The 15,489-nt window shown below is 30.5% G+C and overlaps 1 protein-coding gene across 2 annotated transcripts in view; it reads right to left on the bottom strand.

The window, feature by feature from the left end:
- Window positions 1-2,422: 2,422 nt before the first annotated feature.
- The window catches only part of LOC139527953 (rab GTPase-binding effector protein 1-like), a 63,671-nt gene continuing 50,604 nt past the window's right edge, over window positions 2,423-15,489 (bottom strand). For both annotated transcript variants that reach the window (XM_071323692.1, XM_071323691.1), the window contains 9 exons: window positions 14,850-15,071; window positions 13,719-13,817; window positions 13,366-13,404; window positions 12,744-12,845; window positions 10,028-10,217; window positions 8,985-9,151; window positions 8,226-8,342; window positions 6,547-6,657; window positions 2,423-5,222 (listed from right to left, as the gene is read on the bottom strand). In XM_071323692.1, coding sequence (XP_071179793.1) covers window positions 5,055-5,222; window positions 6,547-6,657; window positions 8,226-8,342; window positions 8,985-9,151; window positions 10,028-10,217; window positions 12,744-12,845; window positions 13,366-13,404; window positions 13,719-13,817; window positions 14,850-15,071 — 1,215 coding nt within the window. In that variant the 3' untranslated portion in view covers window positions 2,423-5,054. The remainder of the gene's footprint in view (window positions 5,223-6,546; window positions 6,658-8,225; window positions 8,343-8,984; window positions 9,152-10,027; window positions 10,218-12,743; window positions 12,846-13,365; window positions 13,405-13,718; window positions 13,818-14,849; window positions 15,072-15,489) is intronic.

Genomic DNA, 15,489 nt, shown 5'->3' with positions numbered 1-15,489 from the left:
TATCAAATGATGATACTGGTTAAACAGTAATTTAAACTTAGAAATATTATCCCCAAAAACACATTATTTTTACATTTTAGTTCCAGATATCTTACTACAAAAAATTAAAACCACTGCATGGAATTTGGATCTGAAAACTTGTTACTGTAAATTAAGAAGTTAGTGTGAGGTTTTACTTAATGTGACTGAATCAGTTTCACAATAATAAGAACTTGTATTCTGATATCTGATTTGTATATCTGTTTGCACAGTTTCCTGGAATCACAATAATGTTAAATCTCATATCTTTGTACATTCTTCATAAATGCGAGCAATAATTTTTGAATTTTCACAGTTATCAGTGATTGCAGACCAATGAATACTAATTGGTGAAAAACAATTGATTTGTGCACCAATTTAGAACACCAAATGTTTTTTTTTAATTCAGTTCCAAATTAAATACAATATAATATTTATTTTTGCTTAGAATAGTTCAATAAATAATTTGTCAGTGTGAATTAGTTATCTATTTGAATAATTTTCAAAAATTTTCAATAACAAAAAAATACTTACATTTTCTCTGCACACAACACAAGTTTAAAAAAGTCTTTCTTGAAATCAATTAAAAAGTAATACACACTGAAATGTAATATATGAATCACTGCAGATATTTAAAAAAAACAAAGAGCATCAAATCAATTATCTTAAAATTCAGTGAAAGAATAGTTTCTTCCTCATTTTTTGCAATCTGCATTCATGGACGTTAAATCTGTAAGTTTCACATTTAAATCATGAGTGATTTCTTTTGACATTATTGTGTGAAAAACTTTATAATATGCATGTGTGAACAACTCGCCCTGTTCCTTTATCATAAATAAAAAAAAATATCATGGGCAAAATTCATAAAACTTTCACAAAATTGTCAAAACAACAGTTCGGTAACTTTATAATTTCATATAATCTTTACATTTATACAAATCAGAAAGTTGTACAACTGAACTGATCTGTCATTTTCATTGCTATAATTTATAATGTGTATATATTTAATCTAAGTCTCCTAATTCATTGGCGTGATTATGAAGAGAATAAAACATTTCATGCTTGAGAATCAGTTAGTGTGAGTCAGTGTATTTAAATTTAAATTCTTGCAAGGTGTACTTGTATTGTTCTATTTAGAAGTCATTCAATGACAACTTTAAATTTCTCCTTGAAAAAACAATCAAATCATTTATTTTTTGTTCAGTTTTCAGGGAGATATTTCAAGTTCCTATTGAATGAACTCTAAATAGAACAATAAATATTTTATTTATTTAATGGAACAGTTCACCTTCCAAATATTTATGCAATGAAAATATGCATAATTTTGCCTCATGACATAAAGAATCAATGACTAAATCAGTTAAAATTGTCATAATGATGTTGAACAATTGGAGTTAGAAAATTCATAGATTTGAAAAAACATAATCTGCCCACTAAGGGTTTATTTGTCATTCAAATACTAATTTCTGATTTGCAATGACCCAAATATCATGTTTTGTAAAAGACATTTCGCAATTATGACAAATAGAAATGTGACACAGAATCAACAATAGACTGTACAAATATGTATGTAATTAACTCTTTTAACCTTAACAACTAAACTTTCTACATTGGCAATACATGGCATTGTTCTGTAAAGCAAAAGAATATTCACTACAAAATAGGCAACATAAACAAGATGTTACATGTGATGTCATGCAAAGTATATTGATATCAATCTCATAGATGGTACAACTCAGCATTATGAGGATCAGGACCAAAAATCAAAGCATTTCTTAGGATGCTAAAATATGGGAATTTTTAATTAAAATCCATATAGGGCAAACATACAGCCAGACACTGGCATTGCAATATATCCTCCATTTCCTGTTTGGGATTGACATATTTTTTTTAGCTTTAAGATTTTTTGGCTTTAAGAGTGATGTTTACAGCATTAAATATGATATTTATATTTATTTATTTTTAAATTTCCATAAAAAAAAATGTATTGCAAAACCAATTGGCACATAGTAACTTTTATACTCTCAAAGTTGTACAATATAATATTTCACCTGATAATTCGGCTATAACTCTATTATACTTTAAATGTAATGTAAGTTATTAACAATGTGGAAACATAGTTGGATTATAGAAAATGATCTTACAGATATTCAAATTAAACTTATGGAAGGACCAATACCACTAAGGCTGAAATTAGCAGTTCAAAAAACTGATAGGAAATGCGATTTGTGTAAAATATTGATAAGTGTTTAACCTTTATTATTGTGTCATATAAAGTGATTGATTGATTGGTATTTAATGCCATTTTAAAGACTATTGTGCTATTTAGTGGTAGTCAATTCTAATGGTTGGAGGAAGCCAGAGAGGACCACCAACCTTTGGTAGAAAACTAACAATCATTGTCCATTAATATTGGAGTCGAGTGCACCTGCCCGCATGCAGGATTCAAACTCACAACCTCAGTGTTGACTGGTCAGTAATACAGTAGTTAGACTAGCTACTTAGTCCACTCAGCCACAAAGGCCCCTTGTCATATAGTGAATCAAGCAGATAAGTATAATCTTCCAAGTTAGAAATTAATGAAAATCAAATGTTTACAAGTACAAATTGGGTTTTTAATTATTTTTTTTTTAAATAAATAAAGAATACATGACTTATATATGAATGATAATTTTTTTCATTTATGTTATGCTCTGCCCTAAATAGCAATTTTCACCAAATATAAGAATTCATATAACCAGAGACTTACTAATTAAAAAAAAAATATGAATAAAACCAAGTAAACTTATTATGTTTTTTTTTTATTTTAAGACTTATAACACATATATATCAGTACAGTGTGTTTATAAATGGGGTGACTAGGTTATCACAATTATTTTAAAGGTGAGAAATAAAAAAAGTTCATTCTATTTCTAGATATAGTGAGATTAATCTTGAAAAAAGTATAAGTTTTAGTTTGTGACCTATGTTTTCAAATAAAATTTTGCATATGCTCATTTTTAAATTGTCTCATCAATTTGAAGATAAATCTAATACATAAATTGCAGAGTATATCAACCTTGAATAATATCTTATGAAGAATTGAATTGTCAAAGTTGAATTAAAAATAAAGGTAATGAAAGGTTCGTATATCTGTCCAGACTAACTTCATACAAGTAGGTTTCTATGACTATGAAAATGTCCCAAAATTATACAATGTGTATGTTTGTGCACACAAATTGAAAAAAATCATTAAATAATAAAACATTATTATGATACAGTTATAAATAATATGAAAGAAAATTTGATTTGTGTAGATAAAACAATGTGGTTATCAAAAACAAAACTATTGAAAGAAATTATCACTCATGCTTTTATGACCACTAGAGATACAAACTGGAGAAAATAAACTTTGACAGCCTAGGGGTCACTTGAAGCTATTGACATGTTAAATAATAAATGGAAAGGTAAAATACAAATAACACTCAATAGTTTTATGGCAATTGACTAGATCTTTATAAATTAACTGAACCTAAATTAACACAATAAATTCATTTGTGTATTTGCATACTCTAATATTATCAAATTTGTTATGATAACTTAAAACTTTTTTGATACAGTCATTGAAGAAATTAAAAAAATACTAAATGAAATATAAACCAAAAAGTATGAACCAAAACAAACAAAAAATACTCATTGAGTGCACACAAACTGCAGCAAACATAAGTTCCACAGCAAACATGTCACTTTATAATTAACATTTAGAACAATGTATGAAAATGAAAATAGACTCTTTATAGTTTTTGAGTAGTTATTGAAGACATAACATGAGTAAATAAACACTTAATGTTTTTGCATAAATTCCTGTATAAGGACTCGGAGAGGTTTCAATCCTAAGATTAGAACCTTTTTATACAATTTGAAATGAGAAAAAAAAATCTAGTTTATACGAAGAAAAAAAATTGAACGCTAATTACCCATGGCCATAGGATGTTTATCAACCCTATTATAAACTGAAAACAAGAATGTGTCCCCAGTACACGAATGCCCCACTCGCACTATCATTTTCTATGTTCAGTGGACCATGAAATTGGAGTAAACCCTCTAATTTGGCATTAAAATTAAAAAAGATCATATCATAGGGAACATGTATACTAAGTTTGAAGTCGATTGGACTTCAACTTCATCAAAAACTACCTTGACCAAAAACTTTAACCTGAAGCGGGACAGACGGACGAACGAACGGACGGACCAGAAAACATAATGCCCCTCTACTATCGTAGGTGGGGCATAAAAAAGGTTATAAATTGGTATTAATGGTGTTATATGATGCTTTCATAGTTGAAGTTAATTATTTAAAAGATGAAATACAAATAAAATAAGACTATCACAATCACTTCAAAACTTTTCATATATGAAATTAAAACACAGACTTCATATACACTGAACTTTTATACATTGCTAACTGACTGGATTAGGGACTCATAATTAAATGCATACAATGAATTAATTTTTTTGGCAAGCCTAAATGCAAGGCATCATCATGCAAGTATGCATTTGTCTAATTACTTAACTTAACTAAAACTTCTACAAAGTCAATACTGACTTAAAATAATTATAGTATGGCTTATGGTGGCAATTCCTTAGAATCAAGTTTCGCTTCTGTAATTTGGAGAAGGATTATATTGAATAAAGTCAGATTAATTAGCATTGTTAAGAAAAATAAGACAATGGCTGTTCAAAGAGCTCCTTTTCATATGTCCATAGCTAAATCATTTCAGTTTCTACTTCAATCTAAAATTATTGACCTGTATAAACATAACAATAATTATTGACACAACTTAACAATAAATAAAACAACAAAAGTCTCAGTTCTTAGTGCTGGACTTTATTACGCAGGTGGCATAATTTGTCAGTATCTATGTCATGTCATATACATGTTAATGACATAGTGCTCATGTCACTGCTAGCAATAGCCCAGAACTTCGCTCAAACCTTGCAAATGGCAGTCACATCCAAACATACACATTTAGTCGGATTCATATTTTGTTGTAATTTCAGCTGGGCGTGCTAGGTGGCTCTGTACTGAAGTATGGTAAAGCGTCCCTTACAAGAATTGTATGACATATATCACAAACTTTTGACGGTCGAGAGTTTGGACCACTGTTCACAGTTTTAGTTACACAGTCACTACAAAATATTCTACCACAATGTCTGCAATGATGCTGTAAAGAAAAAACAAATTGAATACATTTACAGCTTTAAAGGAAGACAGGATGCAAAATCAAATAAGTCAAATAACAACAAACTTCATCATATATATTTACACATGAGTAACTTTTGCTCTGTACTAATTTTTCTATTCTTTTTCTAGAAAACTAAAACACAAAATCACTGGAAATATAAAGAGTTATTTTTGTATCAAAACGAACATGAACCTTTATTAGTATCATCAGTCAGTTCTTAACAGCTTAAAATTCATATAAAAACAATGCTTTAGAACTGCTTTTGCATTCTTATAAGTTTGTTCTTTATTTCACACATGACCAACAACAGTTCTTTGCTCAAGTTGGTACCAAACACTTTGACTAAAATTAATTTGGCTCGTTTAATTTTCTTAAACATTTTGACAAAATATTTACTTTGACCCTTTGACAAAAATATGAAAATTTCAAAAAACTTGAACCACAAACTTTCTCGTAAAAATCTCATTGGATATATAGCAGTTTGACAAACACTTATTTTAATCATTGAGAAGCTAAATATTTCCTTAACAATGCAACATGATTAAAACGTTTAGCAGATTTTACAGATTTATCTCCCTGTTGTGTTAGGTACCATCTTAAGTTTGCATATATATATATAACATTGTATGACAGAATACATTGTCAACAATGCAATTCTAAGGCAACACTAGAATAAACAGGTTATTAAGCCAATTTAAGTGATTGTGTAAGAATATTAAAACATATTTACAAATATGATTAAAATGAGATGTGGGTTATATTCATCAATGAAACAGTTTCCAATCAACACTTGACAATACAACTAAGGAAGACATTTAGAGGTTAATATACATTAGGACTATGTGTCTTTCATCATCCTCTTAACAGACAAATCTTCATAAGTTGTGATTTAATTCAAGGGAGACTACCAAACCCATGCCATACAGTTGACTCATTTATTTCTTAGGTACTAATATTGCTGGATTGAAGAAAAATCATATTTTCATGGAAATTTGATTTTGTAAATTTGCCAAAGTTTCAATATAAAGCTATACATGCTATATGCAATCAATATTTTGCTGAACATTTAAATTTGTGGTTTGCTTCTACCAATAAAATCCACAATAATTGGTATTAAACAAATAATGATTAATCCACAGTACACTCTATATTCTTCCGAGAACAAAAAAACAACCGTTAATGAGTTTCCTTACTTAATTAAGAAGGGCAAATTGACCTTCAATTTTAAGTACTAAACCTTACCACCATCTCATTCAGTACCACACCATCATTAAAATTTCACTTGTGAACTTCAGTATTTTACCTTTCTTTTTGTGACAGAAAATTGTTGTTTACAATTATTGCAATCATCAATATCCTCTTCCTGTTGCCACCGGACTTCTGTTTCTGCCTGTCGAATCTTTTCTAATTGAATCTGTAAAAATATGTAAGTATGTAGAAAATGCCTAATAGTATATATACAACATACAACTTTAAAATTCAAGAACATTGTGGTATTGTGTTTTAACTTGTCTTTGTCAACAAAAGACTCAAATTAAAATACAAACCATAATTATGATGTTCTTGAATTTTACAAGAATTCTATACACCTTATTGCTAATCCCGGCTGACCCGGCTGCTTGAACTTTTGACGTCAACAACAATCACTTTTCCATTGTGGCATCACATATTTTGTTTTATGACGTCAAATTTTACGGGAACCTGTGTGATACCCAGTAATGGCGGACAAATAGCGATAAGGTGTATTGACTAAACATGTATCCGGTGTACAAAATTTTACACCTAGTATCTATGATGAGTTTATTCAATACTTACATTGTATGTGAAGATATCTTAGTTCATGGATGCTTATGTTTCGTATTGTAGAAAAACTATGATGGCTTTTTTATTGTAGTTTCATGCTTTACTTAAACCAATAGATGGAAAGTATACAAGACGCTGTTCTTCTATTTGGAGTATCTGTTGTTTAATACTTACAGTCTCTCTATTCTGAATCCTTGTTATCCAGATATCCTTATTTATTACTTGCAAAAGCAGTTTTCTAGAGTGACTCAGAAGTGTTCAGTCACTGTATTGCCTGTATTGTTATTGAGTGAGCGATTGATTGGAGTTTAACGCCGCTTTCAGCACTATTGTACTATTTTGTGAACGTCAATTTTAATTGGTGGAGGAAGCCAGAGTACATGAAAAGAACCACTGGCCTTCAGTAGGAAATCTAACAATCCCAGTCAATTAACATTGGAGTCAAACGCACCTGGTATGTGCTGGATTCAAACTCACAATATCAGTGCTGACAGGCTAGTGATAAAGTACTTCAACTTATACTATTCAGTCACAGAGGCCTTAGAGTGGATTTTTATTCCGACCGTGAAAGGGCTGTATAGCCAGTCAAGGTCGTTAAAAACTTCCATTTATTATAGAGTGGATTTGAAATGTTCAGTCTCTGTATTGCATGTATTGTTATAAAGATCTGTATGTGGTGACTAATTTATTACATGAGTGACTGTTGCCTTGTTAAAATGATTTTTCATTACACAAAATAAGTGTTTTGATCTTGTCTGAATGCTCATACTCACTGAATCTTTATGGAATACCTTATTTGTTCTAAATCATAATGTGGAGTGACTTGCTTTCTCTTCAGTACATGTATCTATTATTTATTAACATTATAATGATTTATCACTACTTGCAGTAATTTAATGTGATGACTATTGATTGCCTCTGGTGACAGAAATAGTTTTACGATATACAATATTGTTATCTAGATTTTACTGTAGCTTAACTATTACAGAACTGACTGTTTATATATTGTCATACATGTTGGCTGTTGATTACCCATAGTACAAGTTGATTACCCGTAGTGCATGTTGAATACCTGTAGTGACTGTTTGTTACCTATAGTGACTATTAATTACCTGTAGTGATGACTTTTTTTGTTTGTTAGAAGTGAGTGTTAACTAAACCTTAGCACATGTTTATTACCTGCAGTGACTGTGAGAGTTTTACAAAGTCTCTCTGAACTGCTTCACTATTGTCAAGGTCTATCTGTAGCGACTGTATTTTACTTCTGTATTTTTGAACATCACTCTCCAATTTACTCTAAACATAAAAAAATATGAAGCATATAAAAAGTCACAAAAGGAAACGGTTCTCCCTTGCATGAAGTCATCAAGCCCTAGCTCATATTTACATTTTTATTGCTAGGATGTGTTGTCTCCCCTTGTAGACTTCCAACCTGAGAGAGCAGAACTATGAAAATTGAGCTCATTTTGACTGTCAATTACAAAGCAGGCATCATATACATATCACACTACCATGTTCTCATCCTGATTTTAGAATAAGGAGATATGGTATGATTGTCAATGAGACAACAATTTATGAACACCAAGGGACAAGAATGAGCACAACTACAGGTCACATACAGCCTTCAACAATGACCAAAATCCACACTGTACAGTAAGCTGCAAAATACCCTTGAATTACAAATTGTGCAAAAAATCAAATGAGAAAACATGATTAATACTGAAAACAATAGACTAAGGCCATTCATGCATACGGCAAACAGCAACCATTGACTGACAGGCTCCTGGCTTCGGACAGACAAGTGAAGGATGTGGCATAATGTGACATGTTTGTGAGCACTCAATCCATCACCAAATCTTGAACAGAGATGAGACAGTACAACAATAAAACATGTTTGAAAAAAATATCAATGAAATCATTAGAAAGTTTCATACTTACTCTAATCTCCGAGTGCTCTGCAACTTGCTGCCGCAGCGCATTTATAAGTTGTTTTGATTTGGCTTGTATACTCTTTAATGATGCTTCTGACTCTGTTAATTTTTTGCTGAGATCTGCTCTCACAGAAGATTCTCGTTCTAATTCAGATTTTAAACTTTCTTGTACAACTGGAAAAGAAATTTTAATGAGAAAATTATAAGACATAGCTTTAAAAACATGACAAAAATTTTATTTAGAATAAACTGATTATTCTGTAACATTTCAACAATATTTTGGGATTTCTGCAGGATGATTATTTATTAATATAAATTCATCATCAAAAGCTAAGATTATACACTCTGAAGAAATTATTCACTTTACATATAATATTGGCCTGCAAATAATTGAAATTTGTACATTTAAACATATGAAAAGGAAAAAAACTGTATTCTGTATTTTCCTAAGTACAACATTTCTTTTATTATAGCTATGGGTCAAGAAGGAACAAAAATGTATGGTGTTACAGTTTAAGGGTTACATACATGTACATCTTTGAGGGGGGTAGGAGGGGTCCTGATCCGAAATCCCGAGCTTAAAAACCATAATCCCGAAATCCCGGGTTTAAAAACTCGAAATCCCAAAGTCCCGAAATTCGAAATAAAGAATTCCTGAATCCCGAAAGGGTCAATCCCGAAATCCCGAGCTTAAAACCACCCGATCCCGGAGTCCCGATAAAGGTCCTATCCCCCCTCATCTTTGGAACGTAAATGTTCACCAAAATCATCTCAAAGTAATTAAGCATGCAAATCACATTGCACACTCTTTTGTACATTACAGGTTTCATTTAGTAACTTGAAACCAGGCTTAACCCATCATATCCTTTTGGAAACTATTACATATCTTGTTGGTTAGATATTTTGTTGGGTTCATTTTTAAATTTACCATTTGTTTATGCTTTCCAGAAAAAAAAGCTAGCTCTCAGCTGAGTATAAAGTGACATGTATAATCATTTTCCAAATTTATTTTTTCTTATTCTCTCTAGCTTAAAATTTTAAGCTAATTACCAAGTTTTTCCTGAACTGTAGCAAGTTCTTGTGATAAAGATTCCTCTATATTATTTTTCTCCTGTTGTTCAGCGTGTATTTGATCTTTCAGGAACATGATTTCACTCTTTAATGTTTCCTCTGTATGTTCCTTAGCAACCTTACTCTGAATTATCTCTTCACGATACTTTAATAATAATAACTGCATTTCCTGTAAAAGAAAAACGCAAATTATTTTATGTAACTGCTTAATCTTTGTAAGAACTGATACATTAGTTTTCAAGATATCAATTTTCAAAAAATGGAGTTTAAAAAAATGTAACTCTAATCATTTGCAAATATGATTTCCTGGTTTAAACTACAATGAATCGTATTCGCCACAATGAAATGATAAAATACTCAATACAAGATTACCGAGAAAAAAAAATGATATTACAATGGTGCTTAAAAAAAATATCTGGTTAAAAAAAAAAACAATGCTCTTTGAGATGCAATACCTTTTTATGTATTTAATAGGTTGCTATATATTGCAAGGGTTTTATAAATATTTTGTGCATTGTGAATGAGCATGTTGTGAATTAAGGGATGTAACACTGATTCCAACCTTAGCTAGACAGGAGCTGAAAATGGCTTGGGGAATTAGCTTCAGTTTTCATTTCAAGTATGATTTTGTAAAACTGTAGGTGTATAAGAAAAATTATTTTCAATTCAAAATTAAGAAAAAATTTATAAGCAATTCTTCAGTGGAAGAGCGATACTATAAGGGAAGCCAGGGCATAACTTTTTTCATACCATCTTTCAAATGCAATATCAAGGGTCCATACTTACTTTACTTTTCTGCAAAAATAATAATGACCTAAGCATACAAACAAGAATTAAGAACCTAGAAATTATCTGTAAAAAATCAGGTATAATTTTAAATATTGAATAAGATATGTTTGATAGGAAATTTTAGCACAATGATTTATTCTTAAAATTTCAGATAACTCCTGTATTTTATTGTTGCATTTGTCCCATTGCTTGTGCAAAACATTGTTTAGCATAAGACCTACCATAATGAAATACCAGAGGAGTAAACTGCTGCATTTGTAATTTACAGATAGATTGTTTCACTCCTATTTAGATACAATAGTTCATGAGACTTCAGCTAGAAATTAAGATGTAACTTTACATAATTGCATATATATACAATGCATTTAATAAACAAAACAATTTAATTGAAATTGGATGTGTTTGGCAATATAAATGTCCTAAAATGCTAGCTGATTTTAAGAGCTGTAACTCAATAAAAAGTAGTAACTCCTCATTATATAATAAAAATATACTTAATGATTAAAAAATGTTAGCCGTTTGTATAGTTTAGTTTAGAATAACAAAGGAATAATACTTTATAATCACCACTGAGTTTCTGGGCATAATTTTTAAAAAAAACGCTAGATAATGAAATTAAAAAAGCCCAAAGCAAAGATGCCACTACAGAATTAAGCTATTCACTGACAGTAAAAATGTATTAAAATCAATGGTGTTGGAATGCAAATGTACAATATACAGACTAAATGTATCATTGTAAACAGGTTAACAAAATATAACTAGATGCCCTGCAGGGCTTAGCTTTATATGACCGCAGAGTTCAAACCCTGAACATTGGGGCAAGTATGGACACAACATTCACGCTTGATACAGCTCTGAATTTGGATTGTGATTAAATAGTTGACACAACACAGGTTTCTGACACATAATGAATGTGATCTAAGAACTTAAACTTAAAAACTTTAAATTTTAAATTGGACATTACCTATTATGGTCCAATATAAAAAGTCTAAATACATGGTTAGATTCAGCATATCAAAGAACCCCAAGAATTCAATTTTTAATGAAATCAAATAAAGTTCAATTTTGGACCCTTTAGACCTCAATGTGGACCAATCTTATAACCGGGCCCAAACATCAAAAATCTAAATACATGGTTAGATTAAGCATATATCAAAGAACCCCATATATACAATTTTTGTTGAAATCAAACAAAGTTTAAATTTTGACCGCAAATTGGACCAACTTAAATACTGGGCCTTTAATCAAAAATCTAAATACAGATTTAGATTCAGCATTTCAAAGAACCCCAAGGATTCAATTTTTGTTGATATCAAACAAAGTTTAATTTTGGACCACGATTTGGACCAACTTGAAAACTGGGCCCATAATAAAAATTATAAGTACATGTTTAGATTCAGCATATCAAAGAACCCCAAGGATTCAATTTTTGTTGAATTCAAACAAAGTTTAAATTTGTACCACGATTTGGACCAACTTGAAAACGGCCCATAATAAAAAATCTAAGTACATGTTTAGATTCAGCATATCAAAAAAAACCTAGAATTCAAAACTCCCAAAATCATCCCAACCTTCCTTTAGTGGTCATAAACCTTGTGTCAAAATTTCATAGATTTTTATTTACTTAAACTAAAGTTATAGTGCAAAAACCAAGAAAATGCTTATTTGGGCCCTTTTTGGCCCCTAATTCCCAAACTGTTGAGACAAAAACTTCCAAAATCTATCCAAACCTTCCTTTTATGGTCATAAACCTTGTGTTTAAATTTCATAAGATTTCTATTCACTTATACAAAAGTCTTCAGACGCCGACGACGACAACGACGGACGACGACGACGCCAACGTGATAACAATATACGACCAAAAAATTTCAATTTTTGCAGTCGTATAAAAACTAAGTAAATATACCTCTATATTATTAGGTAAGTTGATATCCTCATTTTGAAGTTGCTGTGCATATTTAGAATGTTTCCCTATCAAAGTATCATTTTCTTTCTGTAGCCTTGTCAGCTGAAAAAAAATGTATAACACATCATTAGATACATAAGGAATGAAATTAAACAATTCTTGTTATTTCTAACGAATATGCCTTTGGCAATTTAGAGCTGATATTATTGTTACATCAAAACATGCATAGGCCCAGGTAAGGCATGTCAAAACTTCATCTATGAATGGTTGTTTTTGTACAGTAAAGGTATTAGATATATTTTTTTTTAATTTCCCCTCTTGAAGGTTCTCCAAATTTCAAATTACCTTTTCTCAGTTTCCAGCTATTTTTTTTATGTATAATCAATAAATTGGTCATAAGGCACTTGATATGCCTTCTAGATGTATTTTTACTTTTTTGTGATGTAGGGTTGTTCTCTGATTGAAATATACCATGCATCTCAATTTATTCCTATCTGCATATATGTTATCTTGAAAAAATCTATAGTTGATTACTTAAAGATATAAGAAGATGTGGTATGAGTGCCAATGAGACAACTATCATGTTAATTATGTGTATGTAATTATAATCCATATTACTGACCTCATTTTGAACTTCTTCTCTGGATCCTGTCAAAACTTGCTGTAAAAAAATAAAATAAAATATAAAATAAGAAGTCGTAAAAGTGCAGCTCCCTGTTTCTCTTAAAAACATCTCTTTCTTTTTAAATTTTCATACATTTTTTATATCATTGTCTGATAATATTCCTTGTTTTTCAAATGTTGACAAAATTACTATCATCTAAAAAAACATTTTAAAACAGACTAAACCAAATGTTGTCAATCTCAACAAAATCAAAGACCGTTTTGTATTTACTTTGCAAACTTACAAACTGACACCCTTCCTTTACAAATATTTCTGGAAAAGTGCTTGACTAGTATTGTACTTAAACTTACCAGCTGGTCTCTGAGGTCTACCTGGGACTGTGTAAACTGCTGTTTCATTTCTTCTATATACTTTTCACAATCTTGTAATTTGTTTAAAAGGCTTGAAACCTGATAATAAAAGAAGCATAAGAGATTATTTTTTAAATTGTTCTTGAATTAAAATTACCACTAATACACACCATTGAAAGGTTTTTGGCCATTTATTTTTACTTGATATTTTAAATTGATTGAAATTAGGTCTTTCATTGATAATGCTGGTCAGAAATAAAAATCAATTTCATGGTCTCCAGCTCTGGACTGAAAGGCCAGAAGAGTTTGATCGAGAGCAAATGCCCCCAAAAGGCATTACATAATTTAAACAATTTTCCATTTTATGAATGAATTGCCAAGGTTTTCAGGAAAATACACTGTATTGAAAATCATGTACAACAGAGAAAGAGAAAGAGACAGGCTGAATATTTTAAGTTTCAGAGCAGATAAACCCTTTAATTAGAAAAGTTGAAAGAAATACATTTAAACAACATCATTAACTTTTACAAGGTACTAATTCTTGCTGTACTCAATTGACTTTTTTTTTTGTATAATTTTTAATAACGTAAAATCATAAATCAAATTTTATATGTGATAAAAACGCCTTAAATGGAATTTATTAGTGTATAAGCTGGACCAATTCACTCACAAACAAATAAAAGTCCTTATTATATGTTTGTGAGTGACTTGGTCTAATTAATACAACAATAAATTCCTTTAAAGGTGTTTAATCCTTATGATTCTTCAAAATTACAGATAATAAATTTAATTTCTTCACTTGTAACCTATATGGCACATAAATTATATATTTGTGTCAATGAATTGGCCTGGCACATGAATATATTTTTTGGTTACCGCAAACAAATGTACTCCATGAAATTTGCCATCTGATTTTTATTGGTGAACTGGTTTGTGTCATTATCACCACCATCTTGTTTACATTGGTTACCAAAAGAAGTTCCATCAATGACGTCTATCAAAAAATAAATAATGGCAAGAGCCACTACTGGAAGCCCTTATGACCACTCATATTAAGCAATTCATGTAAGAATTATTGTCAAATAATGAATGTCAATAACAGCTATTACAATTGTCATATTCATGTATTACCTGTTCGTCAGCCTCTGACACAGTCTTTTTAAGCGTGTCCTCCAGTTCTGCAATATATTTTTGTTGACTTTCCGTTGTATGTATCTCACTGTTAAGATTTCTCTCAAATGACTTGGCCCGTACCTGTTCTTTCTTCAGATCGTCCTGAATGTTCTGTAACTGGTCTTCATAGTTATTACACATATCACATGGTTTACCTAACTTATCTCGGGATTCCTTTAACTGGAAAAACAATTCAATATATACATTTAAACCTAAGTATAAAGGTCCGCTTTGAGTTTAGAGAAAAATTGCCATATGAGAGAGACAACCTTTTGAGATTCAAAATGCATAGACATTTCTACGGTGAGGGTAACCTGACAATACATGTATTTACTATTTGATGGTGACCTTTATTGCTATTTTGACTGTATCTGTTGAAGACCCATTGGTTGCCTTTGCCTGATTAGGTTGTTGTCTCTTTGATGCATTTCCCATTTCCATTCTCAAATTTATTATTCGTCCAAGTTTCCCCGTCTAGTATAATTTCTGGATTTTTTTTTATTAAAACTGTATACAGATCTCTGAACATATCTTTAAAACAATGACTAACAGATACTTGCAATTGTTGCACTGAGTAGATATTTATTTCAATGATACA

Source organism: Mytilus edulis, chromosome 6 (assembly GCF_963676685.1).
Source record: "Mytilus edulis chromosome 6, xbMytEdul2.2, whole genome shotgun sequence".
Classification (NCBI taxonomy): Eukaryota; Metazoa; Mollusca; class Bivalvia; order Mytilida; family Mytilidae; genus Mytilus; species Mytilus edulis.
This window is presented reverse-complemented; position numbering and strand designations above follow the sequence as displayed.